The 23953-nt window shown below is 41.6% G+C and overlaps 1 protein-coding gene and 1 long non-coding RNA gene across 3 annotated transcripts in view; both read left to right on the forward strand.

Moving 5' to 3' along the window:
* Positions 1-11723, forward strand: part of tspan18b (tetraspanin 18b) — a 44804-nt gene extending 33081 nt beyond the window's left edge. Inside the window, exons 3-9 of the mRNA XM_079567949.1 lie at positions 1890-1985; positions 3992-4186; positions 4595-4669; positions 5819-5917; positions 7372-7548; positions 8910-8993; positions 11534-11723. Of these exons, the coding sequence (XP_079424075.1) occupies positions 1890-1985; positions 3992-4186; positions 4595-4669; positions 5819-5917; positions 7372-7548; positions 8910-8993; positions 11534-11581 (774 nt within the window). The 3' untranslated portion in view covers positions 11582-11723. The remainder of the gene's footprint in view (positions 1-1889; positions 1986-3991; positions 4187-4594; positions 4670-5818; positions 5918-7371; positions 7549-8909; positions 8994-11533) is intronic.
* Positions 1-12345, forward strand: part of LOC306971619 — a 159542-nt gene extending 147197 nt beyond the window's left edge. For both annotated transcript variants that reach the window (XR_013793465.1, XR_013793466.1), the window contains exon 2: positions 12083-12345. This is a non-coding gene — a long non-coding RNA (uncharacterized lncRNA). The remainder of the gene's footprint in view (positions 1-12082) is intronic.
* Positions 12346-23953: the final 11608 nt, after the last annotated feature.

The raw sequence follows: 23953 nt of genomic DNA on the forward strand, positions 1-23953 counted from the left end.
TACCCCCTCTTTAAGTCATTAATGAATACATTGTCATTCATATCTCCACGTGTTTGTCTTAAGATGCACATCGTTCTAAATTTGTCCTTTCACTATATTTTATTTTTGCCCTCTTCTTCTAAATAATGGAGCGAGCTCCAAAAACCCTGCCAAATTTGCTTGCATGAACAGGCTTCAGCTAGCCCGTGCCCTATGGGGAAAGCCACATATCCTCAGTCCATTCTTTGTTTTACACTCTATAAGTGGACTTTAATATGACTGACTTTCGAATATAATTAAGTGTTACGTCTTGCACAGAGTTATTGACACTCTCCAGGGAGTTATAACACATTTGTTGTCCTAGGATGTAAGTAATACGAGTGTACAAGAGAAGAAGTAACAGCAATTCTAATTTAGAAATGCTTCTGCAACTTTGATGTGGTCAAATCCCGATTCTCTACTCTCTGTAAGAAATGCCACCAGTCAGCTCTGCTTGAGAGGATTTGCTGAGGTTGAGGTTATCCACCTGAGAATGTTGATTCCTCGATCGATAGAGTGAAAGTTGGGGTGAAGGAGGTGCATTGGCAGGCAACTCCAGTCCTTCAAAGACTAAGGGGAATCAAAGGCTGAGTCGATGCTAACCCCGGCTTCACCATCCGCGGCTCCCAGACATCACCGGAGGATGGGACTGACACTGCAGCCGTCTGAACGAAAAACCGACGCCAGATTATGAGATTACCGCTGACAGACGTGCTGCAAAGAGCTCATAAAAGACTGAGAGGAAGGCATTTAGACTTTTCACTTTGGGCGTGGAAGTGTATAGCTGCTTTATTGTGTAAATGCTAGTCCTTAGAGAAATTGAGTTTTAATCCGCTTGATACTCAGCGTGAATCATCATTACGGGAGTGCAAATTTGATAATCACAACAAAAGCAACGACCAACGCTGCTTCACTTTAATTAATTGTACTTCTAAGAGGAGTTTGCATGTTGTTTTATATTATTTTGTACTGTTTTGGCAAGAATAGTTTTTTCACCCGGCTTTGGATTTGGTGGGTTTGATCTCTTGTCTCTCAGTTCGGGGGTACCAGGTTCAATTCCTGCTTGCCAAATGATCTGATGGTCTGCATTTCCATTTTACACTGGTTAATGTGGGGTGCTTGAAGAATAGATGACCCATAAGACAGTCTGCCCATAAGGGAGATCTCTTTCATTTGTATCTTTAATGGTTAAATTTACTGAGAGCTATTTTCCAGATCAGCTATAGACGTGTATAGGATCATTTCTATAGAGAGAAAGACTCCGTAGTGGCCTAATGCAAGAGCGACATTCTTCATCACAGGCCCCAGCTCTACTTGAATGGGCCCTCATCAGGTAAAGTGTGTTTATGTCAAAGAGAAGACTGGCTTATGGGAGCAAAGGGCCTCCGCTTCCCATTAGATTAAAGTGGCAGGGCCGTACGTGTGGTGTTAATGCAGAGTCATATGCTTAAAAAGCCCTGAAATGGAGCAAGCTGGCGACCCCATCTGTCCGACGTGGCGGTGAAAGGGAAGTCAAGTTAACTGACAGCGAAAGTGCATTTAAAAATTGCATAAGAGATGTGACATGTCAGGTTGGCCGACATTGCGTAGGCCAAACTTGTAGTCACTTAGAGATTGCCAGGGAGCTGCTATAAAGCGCCCAGGGGAGTAATGCTCGGATTTTCTGTTGAAATTGGACCAAATGAACTGACAAGGCTGTGTGTCTGTGTGGGCTTGTACTTGACTGGCAGAATTCATTAAACATGTGAGCAGTCTTTTTCTTTCTTTTTTTTTTACAGCGCATGTTATTTTGTTGGCAGGTGGAGAATAGGGGGATGCAGCGAATACTCGGCTCTATTCAAAAAGGTTTGTGTGTGTGTTTTTTTTTTCAGGGGCAGGGAGAGGCTTCAGCGAGGGGGACCACCATGGAGGGGGACTGTCTCAGCTGCATCAAGTACCTCATGTTTGTCTTCAACTTCCTCATCTTTGTAAGTATTACTGCATCCCTATGTGAACTGGACATGCACAACCCACTGTTCCATTGTCAAAGATTTACCTGGAGTAGTATTTCACCACATTCACTCAGTTTTGAGTAACCCTTGGGCAAAGCTGTTAAATTTAGTTGTTGCTTCTTCTACGGTGTCAGTGCTTTGTTCTGTTCTTCTGGAAACAAGCCCATATTCCAACTTTATATTGGTTCTGAGCTGATCTTTGCACACATTGTGTCGTGCTGAAGCTGTAAACCATGGCATAAATCTAAACTGAAAGTTTGTTTTTTAATCAGTTATTCCTACAGCTGCCAACAGGAGGAGCTCCAGTCAAAGTCTTCACCAGCTCTAGCGCCTCTATTTTATTGCTACCATTTACTTCTTACAGACATGATTTCAAATTAGAAAATTATGAATGCCGGAATTTGTGTGTGCACCAGTTGTTAGATGCAATTACTGTATATATCAAATGTTTTGTTACCACCTTTTGTACAATTTTACAAATACAGTAATACTATGTGAGGGAACATATGGTTAAAAAAAGCAAAAGCTACTAGATAAAGCTTCGTAGGTACTAGGGCTATAAGAAAGAGATGCTGGGAGGTCCACAAAATCTGCCCATGTCTGGACTAACGATTTAAGATGGTCTGGTGGCCGCCCCCTGCCCGTCTGACTAATGGAGCCACATTTGCATTTCATTAGGTGGAGCCAATCTCTGGCCCTGATTGTATCAAATTCAGCTTTGATTAGAGTTGAGTGTGCTGACACACATCTGAGGCCACACGGTTTGTGACTGGCACCTGGGTTTATCAGCTCTGATCAGACAATCAGCAGTAATTCTGTTATTCTCAGCCTCTATAGGGGGAGGGTTCAGAGAAAGGGTTTGTCTTTTCCTGCTTTATTAGGTGCCGCCAAACCATTTAGAGACTCTGCCGCTCCGAGACGGTGTGGTAGGAGGCAAGGGTGATAATGCGACCAGAAGAGTGATGATGGGCTCAGCTCTAGTTTAAGCTCAACTACCAATATTATCATCTCCTTTTTCTGCGTTTATATGATCAAATTCTGAGCCGTTTGCCCACTTAAAGCCATTACAACAACTCAAACTTATATATTTCTACTACAGATTTCTACTCACCGCAAAAGTATTGGCTTTCAGTTCCCTGTTTGTCTTTCCCAATTCCACACACAGCAATATATAGACCAAATAAGCTCTCAAAATGGCTATACCTCTCTGCTCTGCTTCGGTGGTGCTCATTTGTGAAAACCCAGGTATTTGCAGGTGACAGAAAGACGGCTGGGATCTCTTCTCTCCCCCCGACCTCAGCACTCTCCTTTCTTAATCACGCGAGTCAGTTTGAGCCCCTGCACCTCCTGTATGTGTAGGGCTTTAGTGAAAGGCGTGATAGCTCAGAAATAAGCCTGCAGTGCTGTGGATATCCCTGGCAGGTTGGGGGGTTTTGAGAAAACAGGGTCTTTCTCATCCCACCCCCACCAGGACTGCTCTTAATTTAAAACAAAAAAAAAGACCATTGTGTGCTTTGCTTCTTGTAATTGTGCATTACCGTTACAGTAAAGCTCCGATTAAGTTGTGAAATAAGATTATAAACTCATCTCAGTGTGAAGAAATGGGATTCTAGAAATAGTAGAAATGAGAGTAACAGTTTAAACTTTACCAGCCTCCTCACTGATTGTTTTTAAGCCAAAAGCAGCACGTCTTCAATACAAATGGGAATATAGCTCAAGTAGGCTACCCTTGATTATCTTGATTGTGTCTGGGTGTTATTTTGTGTTAATATTTTGCAAAATGAAATGATAAAAATGAGACTTTGTCAATCCACCTCTGCCTAGACGCACCCTATCGTTTCCCATTATATAAAATCTAGTTGAATGTTTTGTCAGCCACTGGGGATGCCTCGTAATCCTCTGATTCCTCATTAAATTTTCAAAAGCTTTTCTGTTTTGTCTAACCGGCATTATCCCCTCTCCTCTCCTCTTCTCCATGTAAGCTCGGAGGATCGTTCCTGCTGGGAGTGGGGGTGTGGGTGCTGGTGGACCCCACAGGATTCAGGGAAATCGTAGCAGCAAACCCGCTACTGTTCACCGGGGTCTACATCGTCCTGGGCATGGGGGGCATGCTCTTTCTGCTGGGCTTCCTGGGCTGCTGTGGAGCCATCAGAGAAAACAAGTGTCTGCTGCTCTTTGTAAGTTGATACAAAAACATGATGACAAAATACGACTTGTTTGCCAAATATTATGAATGAATACTAAATGTCTGATTTACCATCCTGCACTTTAAGCCTTAGAAAATAAACGGATTGTTTTGCAGCAGATATTTTTTTCCGAGCTGAAGTCATAAAAGTGCATATTGTCTGTTTGGGTATGTCTCGATAAGTCTTTCTGTCAGTTTGTGGTGTGATGTTTTTAAACCAAAAGGCAAAAAAGAAGAAGAAGCTACATTCGATTTGCTTTCATGCCTTGAGTCTCATGAATAGTTAATGCAGAGTGAAGAGGCTACTGCCAGAATGAGATATTTAGTGACTCACATGCACTTTACTCTGACACCTCGACACCTTGCTTGACTCTCACATATTTGTTGTTTTTTATTGCAGTTCTTCATGCTCATCCTCCTCATCTTCTTAGCAGAGCTGGCTGCTGCCATCTTGGCCTTCATTTTCCGGGAGCATGTAAGTGTTTGTAACCTTTTGATGCATTTGTATGGTGCCTCTGAAGTTTTAAAGGAGACATGCCGTGCAATATATTTAGTTGTTTTGCTGTGAACCATGTTGCAACCACTGTTGGGAAGATCACTTAAAATATGAATTAGTTAGAGTTACTTGTTTCTTCTCCACAAAAGCGACCGCGTTGGTAAGTGAGTTAAAAGTAGCTTGTTACAACACAAAATAATTACTGCGTTACAAACAAATTGGCAAGAAAAATACTTTATTTTGGCATGTTGGAGTATAGCTAAGCCTGTTTTAGCAACATAATCACCAAAGCCACTCTGCCCCAGCGTTTACTTTCAGTCTATGACCAGCCAGAGTTCAGCCACTGACACACAACACAGCAAACCAGGAAGGCGAAAGAACAAGAACGCACTGCAGTAAAACAACTCATCTGACTCCTTTAACCCGCAAAGAATGGCCAAACAATGTATTTACTAAACGCACAATGGTATCAGAACATATCCAGGCTAATGTTAGCGCTTATCACTATTTGTAAACAATGATAGATATAAATACATATTCTTTCTAAACATATAGGTCCACTCGTGTGTGCATTTGCGCCAGTTTTAGAGAAGATAGAACAGCTCGCGACCGCGTGGTGCTTAAATCGATGAACGTGTCAGAACACACTTTTCACCCGCCCAGCGCCTCGGGATTCTTTTTCTTCTTCTTTTACTACTACTTCTTCTTCTTCTTCTTCTTCTTCTTCTTCTTCTTCTTCTATTTCTACTTCAACTTCTTCTACTTCTTCTTCTACTACTTCTACTTCTCCTACTTCTTCTTCTACTTCTACTTTTTGTACCATTTTGCGTCAGTATTCCTGTTTACTTTGTTTTTCTTCTGCCCCTGAAGAACTCTGATGTGTGTTTCCTGGCTTTGGTTGCGACATAGAGGGAGAATCATGCTTGAAGTTTATCTCTGTGGATCTAGCATGTTATTATCTGAAAGTGAAAGCTTGTTTTCTGCAGTACTCAAGAATAGATTTTTTTAGTCGCAATTTCGAATGTCCATTATTTTGTCCACTTTAAAGCCAGAGGCACAGCATACAAAAGTGCACTGCAACAAATTCTCCTGGTGATAAAACTGCTTGTTTTCCGTCTGGCCCTTTAGCTGACCAGAGAGTACTTCACCAAGGAGCTGAAGAGGCATTACCAGGGCTACAACAACACGGACGTCTTCACCTCAACATGGAACGCCATCATGACCACGGTACAGGCCACCAACGCACACCAAAGCTTTTACCAACTCTGTGTGACAACCTGACCTGCTCTGTTTTATTGATACAGACCCAAACATTTAGGTCACTGTTCATGCAGGCTCGCCACATGTGCGACAGCTGACCACAGCACTCAGTTGTACTCACAAGTGAAGAGGTGTATTAAACATTAACCTCTTACCCACCGCCTTAACCAAGCACATTTTCTCCAGTTCGGCTTTACCCCAATCTAAACGCTTCTTGACTGGAGAGCAAAACTGTATATCTCTTTTGAGATCCTAACTTTTTTTTTTATATCACATATTTGAGGCGTTTTTGTTGGTAAAATTATACAATTATGCAATTTTTCCATTACAGTAAATGGGGAGTTCTGGTCATCGCTATAGCAACACCATCAAAAATATGACAAGGGTTTCAATGACTTTTTTGATTGAAATGACCAAATTTCCTAAATTTTTGCCAAGCTACGTTTTTCACTCCCCATATAAATGTTATTATCGCACCTCCCTTTTTACATATCAGAGAAATGGAAACATTGTTTTTCTGATTGCTTCTTTCATAACGTTTTCAAAAACTTATAGTTTTGATACTCTCCACAAAAATCGAAAATTGCATTGTGAACTGGACTATTGTGTTTTCAGGGGGGAATTTTTTAACATGTTTTTGTCCGTTTCTGGGTTGTTGTTTTTTTGTTTTTTTTACAGTGTTTTTCTTCACTTTTTTGTCATATTTTCGTCATGTTTTTGTTGCTCTTGTCACCCTTTTCTCAGTGTTTGTTGTGTTATTGCTGTTTTTTGTCAGGCTTTTGTCACTCTTTTGTTGCTAATTTGTTGCTGCTTTTGTCACTTTTTGTCACTTTTTGGTAACCTTTTTGTTGTTTCATCGTTGTTATTTTGACGCTTTTTTTCCAGACACTTTTAGATGTGCGTAATGCCAAACCGGAGAAAATGTCCTCGTTACACAGACAACAACAATATGATTGAAAATGATCAAAATCTTTATAAATCATTGAAACCAGTCAAAACACCTCAGTCTCTTTTAACAAGCCAATCTTATCTATTGGGGAAGATTGTTTTGATAGTAAGAATGCATAAGTCTTGGATAATGCAATGTTTATCTCGACCTTCACTCGTTTTTCAGTTTCACACATTATTCATTGACTTCATAGTTTGTGATGGTAAGCCACATCTGCCCTGGGCTGGACTGTATGTTGCTCAACTGCACCTACAGCCCCTCCAATTCCTTATTCATATGCCACATTTACACATTGGGTGGTGGGAGAAGTGTCTTTCCCTTGCTGTTGTGTAATATAGACTCAAGTCCCGACATTTATAGGTCAATTTTCGTGCTATTTTGCCACAAGTACACATGGATGACCACTCCGCACAAATATAGGCAGCACTCACTTTTCTAATGGCCTCCTCATTGTCCCTCTGTCCGCCCGTAGTTTGACTGCTGTGGAGTGAACAGCCCGGAGGATTTTAAGGACAGTCTCTTCCGGCTCATCAACCCGGATCATGCGGTGCCAGAAGCCTGCTGCCAGCGCGCCAATCAGGCCGGAGAGCTGGCCTACATCAGCCAGGAGCAATGCTTATCGGGAAATATGATGTTCCGCAATAATAAGGTAACTCCTTGACAACCGTCCTATCAGCACCTGTTCCTTTTTACCCATTCCCCCCAGTGCGCCCGATCCATTCTACCCGCCTCTCAAAGCGTACTTCAGCTTAATTAGAGCTGAAGACAGTTGAGGGGTGACACCCAGGGACCGCTGTGCCTTCTCCATGGCTGATTAGTGTCACGGACGTCAGCACAGGGTGTGCGGATTATCATAGTTTGTAAAGTATTCATTGTAGGTACGCGCCGAGCCTAGGCATGCAAAATGGAAACGTTGAATTTGTGAGGTAATGACTTATCTTGGAGATTTTTGGTTTGAGGGGTGGCAGCTTACAGTATTGGTTCTGGGGGATAATTGACTCTGTGCATAACTTCAAATCATAACAACACTGCCCAAGAAGTGACTTCCTGTTTCAATCCAGCACACCAAAATAAAAGCACCATCTTATTCATTAGTTGAACTTTATTTCTGCCTAACTATTAACAGACAAAACCCTTAAAATGTGTGTATTTAATTATATTCTTGTAATGTTGCAGGTACCTGCTGAACTAATCAATGAGACGAGCTGTGTGCTTTTATTTTGGCGTGCTGGATCGAAACAGGAAGTCACTTCTTGGGCGGCGTTGTTGTTATTTGAAGTTATGCACAGAGTCAATTGAGCACATAATCAGCTCACTTGAGTTAGCTTCATTGTCTATTCTACCACATGTAGAGAAATCACAAAATTGCATTTCTCTCGATCCCGCAATGAAGCAAATATTTATATCTGTGAAATTTGGAGCATCTATATAGAAGTGGATCTTCAAACAAACATGTCATATGTATAGTGGTCTTATTGGGTCCCCTAGCCGATAGATTCTGATTGGTCAAATGGCCTGTCAATCATTCCTTCTTAATATTTCATAACATTTTGACCCCCACTCCCATTGCTTTAGCTTATTTCTGGTAATAATCCACTACAAGTATTCTGTCTGTAAGATAATTAATGTAGTGCAGCGATTGTGAAACGAAAATAACACTTTTAATTCAGTGACTTACAGCTTTGCATATGAACAAGGATGGTGTGAATGACAGTGAAAGGTGATAGGCGGAGGTGTACACCACGCCGTCCACCTGTTGTTGTTCAAACCTGTAAACAATGGCCGCCTGATCTCGGGGCTGCGTGTGCCTGTGTGTTTATTCACACAAAGAGGCTCATTAAAAGGCAGTGAGGATGACTGGGAAACAGTCTCTCAATCATCTCTTTGTTCTCTGCCTCACTCGATTAAAGCCACAATGTTGCTTTAATTGCATCCGTTGTTCGCGGCGTTTATTGTTGTTCACGGCCCGTTCGTTCACACTGTCTGTCTGCTGCCCCTCTGTGTCCACAGGGCTGTTACTCATCAGTGGTCGACTACTTCGAACTCTACATCTACGTGGCTGGAGCACTGGCCATTGTCGTGCTGACCATTGAGGTACTGAGAAAATAATCTTACTTTCAAAATCACCTGGAATTTTCATATGTTTGTTAAAGTGATCTTTATTCATTCTGTGTAAGGTGTCAAAAGTAATGCTGACAGATATTGAAGGGGCTTTCTGTGCATTACATATGGCAAGTTCTCCATCTAGTGGTCAAACGTAGTACAGCGATTTTTGCGCCCAGAAACTCTACCCCTCTATGGCATAACTTTTTATTTTAGAGGGGAAAATATATATTCCAACCCACTCTTTTGGGTTGACAGAACAGAATAGAAGGTAGAAATGCAATAATAATAATAATAATAATAATAATAATAATAATAATAATAATAATAATAATAATAATAATAATAATAATAATAATATTTTGTATAGTGATTTTTTTCCATTGCAGCTCATCCCTATCTCGAACATTATTTTAGTTTTTATTTTGTTTTTCTGAATTGCTAAAACTGTGTGATGTTGCCTTGAGGCAACAAACTGAAAAAGCACAGTTTTAGTAAATAAATACAAACCAAAAACATATCTATGTACAATCTAATATGCTTCTTGACATATTCATACACATGCACATATTTTTTTTATCAGTTTCTTCCAATTCAAACCTGTAGTACAGTGATAAATATGTTACCGTTATCTGGCACCTGTGTCAGCTGTGAATTTTCTTCCTGAAAGGACTGCTCCATCCCCTAAACCAGGGGTGGCCAACCCGCGGCTCTCGAGCCGCATGCGGCTCTTGGCCAATCAGAGTGCGGCTCTTTGCATGATTGGATATGTTTAATACAATGCGGCTCTTTGCAAAATAATTGGTAAATATTTCCCATAAACTGTAACAGTCTTTGACCAAAAATCCAACCATCGTCCTACAGACGCTGTTTCCATCTCTACATGAATGAGAGTCTGTATCTCTCTCCTTTTCGAGGCAGCGTGTAAAAGGTGCCCGTGCAGCCTCAGTCACAGCGGGATGTAGGCCTAGGTTAAACAACAGGCAGGCAGATCGTGGCACTGGGATCAGCTTCTGTGCTTTTGAGATTTCTGATCAGCTACTCTTTATTTGATGTAATTTGGCCACATATTCACAGAAAAAGATCAAAATGAGGAAATGGAAAAAAGCGGAGCTTTTATGTAGCATATGATGCGAAGCGCGACATCGTAACGCGGAAATACGCAAAGTCGTGACTTTTCTTTCACACGTGCTACAACTGTAGCAGATGCAACTTAAAACAGAATCTCAGATCCTCCAGAGGCTCCTGATTAAAGTTCATGAACTTTGTGCAGCCTAGAGTGCGTTCTCTGCACAGTCCAGTCAGGACGAAGCTGCAGGCACAGAGCGCACAGGCCAGGGGCGAATCAGAGAAGGGGGCTCCGTGGGCAGGGCCCCACATACAAACACACCCCAGCATAAAAAAAATAAAAAAAATAATAATAATCTAATTCTGTCTCAGTCAGAACAGGAAACACAAAATGTCATTTAATATACATGTATTTCAATCTTGTTGAGGAGTAAAACCATTAAATCTAACACAATTATAAAAAAAAAGAAAAGAAAAAGGCATAAAGTTATAGTTTATTGTGATTAAATAAAACGGTCACATTCTATTTAATCACAATAAATGACCGCCCCGTAATCTCACTAATGGTCGGTGCCTTTGTGGCTCTTCACAGGATCAAGGTTGAAAATTTCGGCTCTTGGTCTCTGACTGGTTGGCCACCCCTGCCCTAAACAAACGCTCTTGCCTACATCAGCCCCTGATTTCGCTGGTCAGAAACATGTCTGGGAACATTATTATTAATAATAATAATGATAATAGTAAACATTTAAAAAGCCAATGCCAAACGGGTGGTTGCTATAGAGGGCTAGGAACACCAATACGCCCACTACTATTAGTGCTATTATGACCACTGACTGAACCTATTGATCTGCATGTTCAGTTTAGTTTAGTTTAGTTTATTTATTTATTTGAACAAGGACAGTGTACAATATACATTGACCTTTAAAAGGAGAGATGCATTGTACCAGGTTGTAGTACTTGTGCTAATTTCCACCTTCAGTCCCAGGGCAGGCTGATGTCAACAGACAAAAAAAAATGCACATGTTAATAATACATTTCCCCCAAAACAGCATTAAAATGAACACACACTTCATTCATTCCTAAGCATTAATTTTCAAACACACTCTTGCATACACACCAATTACAGTGCATTATGGGAACAGGTTTGTTTTAAAAGAAGCCATTATTTGGCCTGGTGTGAAATATCTGGCTCATTCGGTGAGTGAGTTTGTCCTTCCAGAAAACTGGATCACAGCATCTACTTCTTATTTCTCAGTAAGATGGTCATAATGGATATATAATGTACCTCTACATTTACAACTCAACTGTTAGTGATTAGACGAGATTGGATTAGTCATATGAGTAGTTGGAATTAAAATGTGTTTAATTAATTATGTCAATGATTTTTCAGTCCTTAATTTTACTTATTATATTAGTTATAAAAAATATGATACTGTATTAATTGTAGACTTTCCTTTTTTCAGCTTTTCGCCATGGTCTTCGCTATGTGTCTCTTCAGGGGAATCCAGTAAAACAACAAGCTACGGCGTCTGTGAACTTCTTTTCTAAAAGGGAATTCAGGAGTAAAAACAAAACGTAAAAAAAAAAAAAAAAGTAAGAGGACATTTGTAAATTTGTCATTCTTTTTGTATTGGCTAAAAGGTAAACCGGAAACACACTAGTACTTCACAGCTGGACTTTTGAGGTACTAGAAGAACATAAACATGTCCCACACACCCAATGCGTAGACCCGAGTGAAACTGATGTAATAAAAGATTGTGTAATGGGTAATTAGGACCAGGTCTGTAGCAGACTGGGTGTGGACCAGGCCAGGACCTGAGCAGAAGGCACTGCACTGACTTTTGGATGAAGAATATTTATATTAAGTAAAGTTGGCTTAATTGTGTAAAAAAAAATGTGTTCTATGTACACTTTGTTTGGCTGTTTCCCCTTTTTCATACTACTTACTGTAACACCTGCCCTCTACATGCCTTTTTACAGCCACTCCTCTTCAATGCTGTATTATATATAAGCTGTGTGTGTGTGAGAGAGAGTGCGGAACTGAATGTATGCCGAGTGTAAATATTGAATGCTCTATCTGAATGTGTATTACGGTAATGAATGAGCATGTGATTGTGTAAGCCCCCCATCCCCTTTGAGCTGAGTCTCTTTTTCTATTTGTTCGGTGATGTTTATTGCAATTGTGGTTATGCTCTGTGGTTTTAAGTGGTGAAACGTATGTGTTTGCATTTGTACTAGACTAAAGAAACGTCATTGACATAAATGGCATTTGAAACAGCTGTCTTTGAGTCTTTTCTCTTAAATACCTCAGCTAACTTTCCAGGCTTCTAACCAACCGTAGTATAAATATAATCTATGAACTACCTTCTGCTTTGGCCATACATGATGAAATTATAGATTTTCTGTGGATGTTTTTGCTTGATCATGACATTTATCCGCTCATAAAATATTGTCTTCACATCTTGAAAGGTCAGACGCTTTATGTTATGACAAATTGAATGAACTGAGTTGACACTGTTGGACGCTCAATACCATTGTGCAAAAACTGACAATTTACTCTATAAATGTCCCACTTGATAGAGGATCAGGGTAGCCTTATATGCACACTGATAATGACAACTATGATATGGTGCTTGACAAATGGACACTGCATCACTGTATTGACTTCCCCTCACGCTGACACAACAATATGATAAATATTAATGATGAGAATATGTAATGAACCTCATAGAAGTGTGTCAGAGCCGCAGCAGTAAATACAGCTAATGGGACGTTAATAACAGCTCCACCGTTTTATTAAATGGACCATGTGGAGACTGAAGTGTGTGATTCCGATAACTCTGCAGTCACTAATGTGCAAATCATTAATGCCGCAGTTATTTTTGTTAAGAGCTGACACCAGCAAAACAAACTAGTGGCAGCTGTTTCAAGCTCAAACACATTTACCAGAAAATTATTCAACGGGTGCAGATGTAGTGAGATGCTACAAAACATCATTAATAAGGAAAATCAATAGACAGCAAAAATATTACTTGCTACAAAAACAGTGTGAAATAGCTGGCTCCAAACTTCTGGTAATGTGTCGCCACACCATTGTTTGTATGCCTATATATTACCACCAATGTGTAATTTAGAAAAAAGTATACCACTAAAAAGTACAATTATACATGAAAACGTGTCATAAAAAGATGAAAAGTAAAGTGTTTGACAATTGAAATATGTGATTTTGTTTTAAGTGCTAGCTGTACATAATGGTTCATTAATGACATTTATGGATTTAACCCGACAGAAACCTTTCTGAGGTAGAGCACACATGAATACAATTTTCCTAACAGCCTTATTAAGACGCACATTTGGACTTCCTGAATATATATGACATACTTGTTACAGTGATGTGAACCAAGCCACAGCCATCTGACTACTGTTAGCTCTGCTGCCCCATTACAATACACAGCTCATTATGGCAGTTCAAATGAAAGGGAACTGAGTCTGCTACTGTATTAGATATGCCCTGGGCCAACAGCAACACACCACAATGAATTAGTAATGGCCATATAGTAAAGTTTATTTATGTGGCACGTCTTTTAGCCGTAAGTGCCTTTCAGGAGACAAAATAATAAAAAGCTTACTGTAGTTTAAGGTGATAATAAAATGCATACGAATAATGGACATTCTGAGTTATTAAACTCACCTGAAAAGGCGAAGATAAAGTGATTTTTATAGCTTACAGTAGGGACAAGCCCATATTGTATATTAGTTTTTATGCCTTAGTGAGGTTAAAATGGTTCAAAGTCAGCACAAGGTTATCAGCACAGGCTTGTTGTTACACGATTTGACCACATGAGGGCAGTAGGGCCGCTTTAAATGTTACACCTAGAAATGAGAAGCATAAACCTACCGTTTAATGGCACGCAGTAATGTCACTGCTGTTGTTGCATGAGAAGTTCATAATCAACAACTAATTCTTTATTTTTTCCTGAATAATTTACAACGTTGCGCAGTGTCATTAATTCAACTAAAGAACAAAGAGGCCTGTCGCTTCTTTTGCTTTATATCGGGAAGTACTCAGTTACATTTACTCAAGTACATGTACTCGAGTAGCTTTTTTCTTTCATTTTTCTACTTGAGTAATATTATAATAAAGTGTCTGTACTCTTTCTTGAGTAAAAAAAAAAGTAGAAGTTGAAATTTTGTGTATTTTTGTGAATATCACGATTTCCACAATTTGTTTCACACAATTTATGACGTCATTGAAAATAAGTCTTACTTTTTCCGCTCAAACAGTTTCTCAGTTATTCAACAGTAAGTTTTTTTTTTTTTTACTTCTACCCAGCCAGCAAAGCAATGTGGGCCCCACATGGGTTTGCTGGCTGGGTACTTGAGTAATTGTTTGGGTCTTTACTTGTACTCGAGTACTCAATTACTGTTACTCTTTCTTGAGTAATATTTTTGGCTACTCGTCCCGCCTCTGTATATCACTAGTCTATCTCACACTTACAAAAAGAGTTATGATATTTTACAATGGGACTTTTATCCCCCAAAAACAAAGCGCTAATCCACCTTAAAGCATAATTACATATATTATCCCTGATCGCCTTAGTGCGTAAAAATGACAGGTAGATGGAGTAGATTCGCTTTTGGGGGGCGCCTCCCCGGTCCCCCCTCTGCAGAGAGATGAATTGAATGTAGACTGAATGTGACGCGCCGTATTCAAAGCGCTCGTGCTTTTGACAGGGGAGTTCAACGACACCTACAAAGGAAGATGTGGCGAGACAATTATCTGCGGCGCTACCGCGATTAATCACGACGCCATGTGTCAACGTCCACCTCGCCTGACAGCGCGAGTCAAGTGCCATTGATCACGGGCGCCTTGAGTTTCACTTGCACTTTGTCAGATGCGCCTAATTGGGAACACATTCAGCCTGCGGTCCGGAGAGAAGTGCCTGTCAAGAAGCGCATTCCTACCGCGATTTCCCGATAGCCCGTAGCGCGAGAGTCCAGTCTGGCCCTGCGGCTGCAGAGGGGGAGTGAGCTAAGGGGAGGGAGTGACAGCGTAAAGGTGGAGAGGTGAGTAACAAGCGTGCATCCTTTGGCTCGCAGCGTACGTGCCGAGGATTTATTGCGCACTTCAGAGGCCCCTAAAACCGAGCTGCCTCCAGTCTGTCTTGCACCTTATATTTTCTCCACGCCATACTGTCGCCTATTTTTAACTCAGGTCTAGGTTTTTTTTCTTACAGTGTTTTCTGAATCTTTTGCCCTTTCAAACTCCCCTCCCAATTGTCCTCCCAGTGCGCCATATGTACGCATGTGTGATGTGATTGATTCTGGCCTCTTTGGAAAGTTTACTGCTGCAGCCCACGGCCTCTGACAGACAAGACTGAGCAGCGAAAGCACAACAATGACCTTCTCAACAACATTTGTTTTTGCTAAATCACTACTGTTGTAACAAAAAAGCTACCAAATCATCTTGAGTTTGTGCAAAGTCCAGATTTGAAAAATTGAACTCTGCACGTCAAATTGCAGCGCTATAGAGCCAGTGGTTAAGATTCTGTGAGGCTGAGGTGGCTGGTGTTTCTGCTGCTGGTGTGATGATGGGGCAAAAGGGAGTTAAAACGCAGAAATATGGCAGGAGGATGAGTTCTAGAATGATGTGGTAAATGACTGATCGAGAAGTAAAGGTCTATGAGACAGCCACAAAAGGAAGAAATATCACTGGTAAAGAAATTTGAAAAATCCTTATTAACATTGTTAGTATAAGATTGCGGTACAAAGGTTTGATTAGTACCCCAAAACACGGATTTATTTGAGGTGTCTGAAACTTTTGACACTTCTTAGGAGTAACACAATGGTCAAATAAAACTATAATATGAACTATAACTCACAACAGATATGTAGGTTTGAATATCATCTGCACTAATTTAATAAAACAAAAATAGACAGTCAAAACATGTTTCATATTTTAATAACATAACAGTGGTATTTTGATTAAGACATCCCACACTGCGCAGCCATAACTCTCCTGAAATATGAACTGTGTGATAAAAGACTACATTTATTTTGGGTTTTACATATGTTTCTTGTCTTATGACCATTTCTCTTCAAACCATCCCCATGTGTGTTCCTGGCTCCTGATAAAGCAGCTTCACTTGTGACTGGAGGCTCCGCTGTGTGATCTGTCTTAAACCAACAACTGGGTACATAGAGTATACAGTGTTTCCAGAAAGATCTCAGTCAGGCACGGATGAATGTTCAGCGCTAATATGGTTGGTTGGTTTGTTTGTTAATAATAATAATAATAATAATTGTTAAAAGGTTGTCGACTGTTTAAAGTTGTATGGTTGAGAAAATGACAAAAACAAATATCTTGCAGGGCGATGCATGGGTAGGTTGAAAACAAGTGTGTTGTAAATAGTATCCAGGCTTGGGACAGGCATCAAAAGCAGGGGTGGTCAGTAAGAAAGTAAATGTATTCAAGTGCTGTACTTAAGTCGTGTTTAGGGGGTCTGTACTTTACGCGAGTAGTGTTTTTGTTGGGAACCTTACTTTTACTCCACTACATTTGAAAGATAAAAATAATCCTTAATAAGCTATAAAAGCTCCAAAGCAAAAACTGCCACATTTTGTCCCATTTCATACTCCAGAACACAAGGTGGCGCTGTGTATTTGTGTCTGGCCTCAGTCGCAAATGTTGTTAGCATTTAGCCTCTCCTAGCATAGGTATAGCTCCAGCATAGAATTATATACAGCTCCAGCTACCAAGCTGTTCCACGTTTTCCCTATTTAAAGCAGTACTAAGTAACTCTTGCCCCTAGAGGCCATAAGCTCAACTGCAGGTGTCGTAGGAGGTTGCGATTTTTTAACGTATTAATTGTTCGTGAGAGTAAATACTACGCTGAGAGAAAAGGCGAAGGGAGAGAGGGATATTGTACATCCAGTTACACAATGGAAATATTTCTATCACTCAAACTTGGCTGTAAATACTGTTTAAGTGGTGCAAGCCCACCGTTAGCTTAGCCCGTTAGCCTGTTAGCTTCTTCTTTGTGATTTTATTAGTGTGTATTGGTTGCTCCGGTCTGCTGGCAGTCAAGTTGCAAATGTGGTTTTCTGGCCAGAGACACCAGGGGGGAGATGAAAGACCCCCCAATCATCCCATTAACACTTGTATTACCCCCAGAGGGACTATATGGAAAAGATTTATTAAGGCGAACAAGTTGTTTGGTATTGCTCTACGTGAAAGGTTACATGATCCAAGTCTAGTTACACAAAATTAAACATGACAATTTTCTAAGCTGATAAAAAGGTACGGCGTAATAATGCCTTGGTGGCTTCTAAGTTCACCCCAGTTTGGAGCTACTGTATATAACCTATGCTGGGAGAGGCTAAATGCTAACAACATTTGCGTGACTGAGCACACACACAATGACCAGGCAGCTACGAATCAACTCGTCTAAGCTAAGGTAAGAACATATCTCAGTATGTAAACATCTGTAAGTAACTACTACATTAAAGCAAAAACAAAACTAGGCAAGCGAATGTTCCAACACTACCATAGACCACAAAAGGGTTGGGAAAGGACTAGTAATGGCTCTCAATTAGCCACATCTTACAGCTAAGATACAACGTCTTCTATTTACAGTAGTCTTCTCTGTCCGAGACCACAACGTCAAGGGCACTTTTATGTTCATGAGTCACTCTGAGCCGATACCTTGAGTTGAGATTAAATTAGTGGTTCCGATAATGAGTTACATCCCTAATCTAGATTGTACATTCATTCAGCCTGCTACTACAAGATTGTTAGTGCTGATGAAGCCTCTAAATTAAAACAAACTAAAATGGGGTTAGGTGACGGCAGATTTGCAAAAATGCTGATATGATCAAAAAATAATTTTCGAAGTTTTGCGCGTGCGTGCAAAAGTTTACGGATACTTGCTTTCATCCATCCATCCATTTTCTTCCGCTTTATCCGGGGCCGGGTCGCGGGGGCAGCAGTCTCAGCAGAGATGCCCAAACTTCCCGATCCACACACACCTCCTCCAGCTGTTCTGGGGGGACCCCGAGGCGACACCAGGCCAGCTCGGAGACATAGTCCCACCACCGTGTCCTGGGCCTTCCACGAGGCCTTGTCCCACTAGGACATGCCTGGAACACCTCCCGCGGGAGGCGACCAGGAGGCATCCGAAACAGATGCCCGAGCCACCTCAGCTGGCTCCTTTCGACGTGAAGGAGCAGCGACTCTACTCCGAGCTCCTCCCGGGTAACTGAGTTCCTCACCCGATCTCGGAGGGTGCGCCCAGCCACCCTGCGAAGGAAACTCATTTCGGCCGCTTGTATTCGCGATCTTGTCCTTTCGGTCATGACCCAAATCTCATGACCATAGGTGAGGGTGGGAACGTAGATCGATCGGTAAATCGAGAGCTTTGCCCTCCGACTCAGCTCCCTCTTCACCACGACAGACCGATACAGCGACCGCATCACTGCTGACGCCGCACCGATCCGTCTATCGATCCCACGCTCCATCCGTCCCCCACTCGTGAACAAGACCCCGAGATACTTGAACTCCTCCACTTGAGGCAAGGACTCCCCACCGACCTGAAGAGGTTGCTTTCATTTTACCATTAAATCGCTGAATGCCACCTTTTATTTTCTTGACAACATGCGATCTGCTTCATATGTCGACATTAAAGGCTTCAGATGAGCGTTGTAATGACCTCCTGGCACAAAACTAAAGCGTACCTTTGCTTCCCTTCTCATCAGTGGAAGCTCCAACCGTTACTGAGAACTAGACCGTGGCACTGCGTTATACTTTTGGAGCAATCAACGATGGAAACTACCATTAAGGTGCTGGGGAAAAGGTGGCTACTGCTGCTTTGAAAAGATCCACGCACATGTGCAGGTAAGTGACCATGCGGCTAATGCAAGGCTGCACAGTGCTCAGCTCAGCGCAATTTCCGTTTGTAATTGGACTTCCCACGCGATGCCTGCTTCCAATCACTCCAGACGATAGCGGTGCCGTGTGGGGAGGTGGGTGAGGTGAAAGTTAGAGGGGGAAAGTTATGAAAATTGAATCGGATTTTGTTGAAACATTCATAGGTACAAAATAGTGCGCTCCCTTGAAGTCGGGAAAATGGGAGTATGGCAACAATAGTCTTGAAGGGAATGTTTTACCTACAACCTGGAGATAATGCATTTTCCACACTCTCACATAGGCTGTCAAAACACAAAGCAGAAATGCAGAAATCTTAAAAAGTGTTGCAGTGAAGTATACCGTTATTATTATGAAGACTCAATTGAAAGAAGAGTGTCCCGCAGAGATACCACCCAACTCTAACACAACATCGAGGCGTAATCTATTAGCTCCACCTGTTGCCCTAATGCTTCCCATGATGCTTCAGTCTCACCAGTGCCATCCTCGGTTTAGGCGCCCGTCACCTGGAACCAATCTGTAACACAATCAGTGTCTCCGAACATGAAAGCCTAAGTCCTCGCTTTGATAGTGCATTTCTCACCACACTTGCTCCCCCCCCCCCCCTTCTGCTTTTTAGTAGCACGATGTCTGGAATATATTCAGCCTTAAAATAGAGGCCTCCGATCACTAAGCATTATGCAAATTCCCCTGATACAACTCACTGCTGCTCGGCCTCTTGCGCGCTTTCGGTTCTCTGTGAAAGAACATGCCGTGCGTAATGAAACGTATACGGGACACGGTGAAATTGGGAAGTCCTTGAGAATTTTAGAATAATGAAACATAATGAGTGCCTTTAAATGAGTGCTCAAGTTTAATTTTCAGAAAGCAACTGTTTTAAAGCAGGTTTGAACAAGGTTTGGATCAAACATCAGCAAGTCAGTGCAGTATGTGTGGTAAGATTATAATAATAAGATTATTGTTAGCTTATCCTACAAAAGAGAAAGAGATACTGAGTTTGACCATCTGCTTTTGACACTTGATATTCTAAGTGGCAATCAATAAACAAATTGCAATGGAATAGGCACTTCTATGTTTAGATTGGTCGTTTCCTTTTTTTTTAAAATGTGAATGGCTAAATGGAGAAAATGCGTGTCATAATCTAAATGATCAAAGCTTATTACGTTTGTCCCATTACTGAATTATGGCACTCATCCATTGAATGCACTGATTGTTGCTTCTGGATGCGCCTCTTCATGCTCACTGGCCGTCCCGCTCTCTCCGCTCCTCAAGTGGATCGCGGTGTGATTAAAGTCTAATAGCAGCATTTTGCAGAAGTCCGAGGGGATTTAGTCCTGAGTCAACATGCCAGAGCCTATTTCCTGCTCACGGCGGGTGCTCTCAACACCAGTGAGATCCACATCCACTGCAGCCTCCATCGAGAAACCTCCGTGACACGCAAAAGGCCTCGGACAAACAACAGGAGCTTTACTAATAAAAGCAAAATTACTGCGTTTATCCCCAAGAGGAAATGGTTTTATTTCAATATAATGCACAAAGTGACAATAATATAAAGGGTTCAGATACAAGAGTAGGTGACTTGAATTGTAAGTATGGTTGATTTATTTTGGTTGGTTGTTAATGTTGTTAACACGCTTGGTAATTCTGCATGTAAATATCATCTTTCAGACATTAATGTACTATGTTGTTTGAGTCATAAACTGTCACTAACTTTTGACAATTTTACCAAAACTACAAAAAGAACATTATTGGCCTATATCACATTAAAGTCAAGGCATCTAGTGCAGGGGTGGCCAACCCGCGGCTCTCGAGCCGCATGCGGCTCTTGGCCAATCAGAGTGCGGCTCTTTGCATGATTGGATATGTTTAATACAATGCGGCTCTTTGCAAAATAATTGGTAAATATTTCCCATAAACTGTAACAGTCTTTGACCAAAAATCCAACCATCGTCCTACAGACGCTGTTTCCATCTCTACATGAATGAGAGTCTGTATCTCTCTCCTTTTCGAGGCAGCGTGTAAAAGGTGCCCGTGCAGCCTCAGTCACAGCGGGATGTAGGCCTAGGTTAAACAACAGGCAGGCAGATCGTGGCACTGGGATCAGCTTCTGTGCTTTTGAGATTTCTGATCAGCTACTCTTTATTTGATGTAATTTGGCCACATATTCACAGAAAAAGATCAAAATGAGGAAATGGAAAAAAGCGGAGCTTTTATGTAGCATATGATGCGAAGCGCGACATCGTAACGCGGAAATACGCAAAGTCGTGACTTTTCTTTCACACGTGCTACAACTGTAGCAGATGCAACTTAAAACAGACTCTCAGATCCTCCAGAGGCTCCTGATTAAAGTTCATGAACTTTGTGCAGCCTAGAGTGCGTTCTCTGCACAGTCCAGTCAGGACGAAGCTGCAGGCACAGAGCGCACAGGCCAGGGGCGAATCAGAGAAGGGGGCTCCGTGGGCAGGGCCCCACATACAAACACACCCCAGCATAAAAAAAATAAAAAAAATAATAATAATCTAATTCTGTCTCAGTCAGAACAGGAAACACAAAATGTCATTTAATATACATGTATTTCAATCTTGTTGAGGAGTAAAACCATTAAATCTAACACAATTATAAAAAAAAAGAAAAGAAAAAGGCATAAAGTTATAGTTTATTGTGATTAAATAAAACGGTCACATTCTATTTAATCACAATAAATGACCGCCCCGTAATCTCACTAATGGTCGGTGCCTTTGTGGCTCTTCACAGGATCAAGGTTGAAAATTTCGGCTCTTGGTCTCTGACTGGTTGGCCACCCCTGATCTAGTGGGTCAACAATACACAACACTGACCCCTCATGTTCCTGTAACGTACTGAGGATCTAAATTTCGGTTCTTTCCCAAACTGATGCCCATCTCCTTTGTGTCCGATCTGCAGCCTCCCGTCAGTGCGCTAACATCTCAGACATCTTGTTTTCAAACTTCCCACGAACAACAACACAGCGGCCGTTATGCTGCGTCCAGGGGCTCTGCGGCCGAGACGACCGCGTCTGCTCCATGTGACTTTAATTGAATGATTAGATGTAATTCAATCATGTAGCGAAGGGCCGTGCGCGTGAGTTTGAGGCGTAAAGCAAAAGAGCAGCACTGAGTGCCCCCATTGTCCCAGAGCTCTGTGCCTCGCTGCTACCTTTACTAAGAATCACATGTGCAGATCGGCCCCTGTCCAGGGCACCCGTCCGCTCTGACGGTCTGGGCCACCAATTTACGTCCATCTTCTATCCAGTTTTCAGGTTTAGTGCTTGATTCAGACGAGTCTTGTGTTCACCATGTGATCTATCTTTAGGCCAGGATCAGGAAACTCAAAAACATTTCTATTATTATTGTCGCAGATCAAGCATTCACAAATCCCAACATCAACTTTTGGAATAGTCTTCTATTTATCTATCAGTATCAAAACAAACATGGCGGTTTGCACTAGGGCTGGGCCATATAAAGTTAAGTTATACTTTATTAATCAACTAGAGAAATTTGTCTCTGCATTTGACTCATCCTCAATGCCGCTAGGTAGGAGGAGTGAGCAGCCAGCTGAATTGTGAATAGTGCAGATTAATGCAGGTCTATGCTCAAATGATATAATATGAAAAACATGGACGTAGCTGCTGGAAGCCTAATAGGAAATGGCGGCAGGCTCCACAAGTGCCTTGCTGTAATGGACTTATCATTGAAACTTTCTTGCCTCTTTATGTAAACGCTATGGGGGAAGCCACCCTCACTTCGTCCATCGCTATTCTGCAGTCTCAAATACAGACACTTTGCATCACTCACTCTTCCTATTGGTCTGTCTCATAATGATCTGTGTGAGATGAAAGCAGACCGGAACACCTGGAGGAAACCTGGCTGGCTGCCTTCAGTGCTCCTCTCAGTGCACCGCCTCCTGGGTTTGTCCCTGTTTCAGAGCATGGTGTCCTGCACTGGTCAGCTCCTCCACCTCCTCCTTCCTCTTCTTCCTGCGTAGCTCCCTCTGCTCCCTTCGCTCCCGCCGCACTGCCTCCTCTAGCTCCTTCTCATCTTCATCTTTGTCCTCCTTCTTGTGTGACTTAGCTGTGAGTCTTGCCCCGGATACCCCCTTGTTTGCCCCTTTTTGTTTCCTGTCTGTGAAAGACGCTACACAAATAAAGTAATTTCCTTTCCTTACTTGTTTTTTCCTATTTTGAAACCGTGACAGAAACAGCAGCTTAAAGCTTAAACTGTTTGTATTGTAGTGGTCAAGACTCCTACAGAACTACTTTCTTTGCATTCTTCACGGGAGTTATAGTGGTACCAGCACAGTATTGCTTACAACAAACCTAAGAATCCAGTAGTGTTACTTCTTGGTTTGCAATCACTGAAAACAGCGGTCTCTCTTTTCCCACAAATGTCTGTGAATATAGCACAGGGTGTTCATATGGATTTGCTCTACTGTAGGGCAGAGCTAAAGTTACTTAAGTTAGTGTAACATCCACAATTCCCTTGACTGTAATAGACTGGAAATGACTTCCATCACTTAAATCTGATCGGTCATCAGGAGTCTTAAATCGTCAGAGAAAAGATGACATGACGGAAGAAAATCCCCAAACTCAAAACGTTTTAGTAACGGCGTGTTGTGAAATTGCTCTAAATTATGACAGAGCTTATCCCTGTTTGAAACATTACCCCGGCTTTTGGATCCATTAGTCCTCTGTTCACACACATGTTTACTGTCAATCTGAGGCGTCTCATGCAAATTTGGCAGGAGCCGGTTGGCATTGAACAAAAGAAAACCAAAATCTCCGCTCCCTTGCTTGATGCATTGAAATCAATTTCTTCAAGTCTGTTAATTCTCCAACTAAATCAAAGTCCCCAGACAATCCTATGTCTGTGAAACACTGTTCATTTTAAACCGAAGGGACACAAGACTTCAGTGGGATTACGAAGTCAAGGCTGGTAATAAAGAA

This window comes from Gobius niger, assembly GCF_951799975.1.
Source record: "Gobius niger genome assembly, chromosome: 12".
Taxonomy (NCBI): Eukaryota; Metazoa; Chordata; class Actinopteri; order Gobiiformes; family Gobiidae; genus Gobius; species Gobius niger.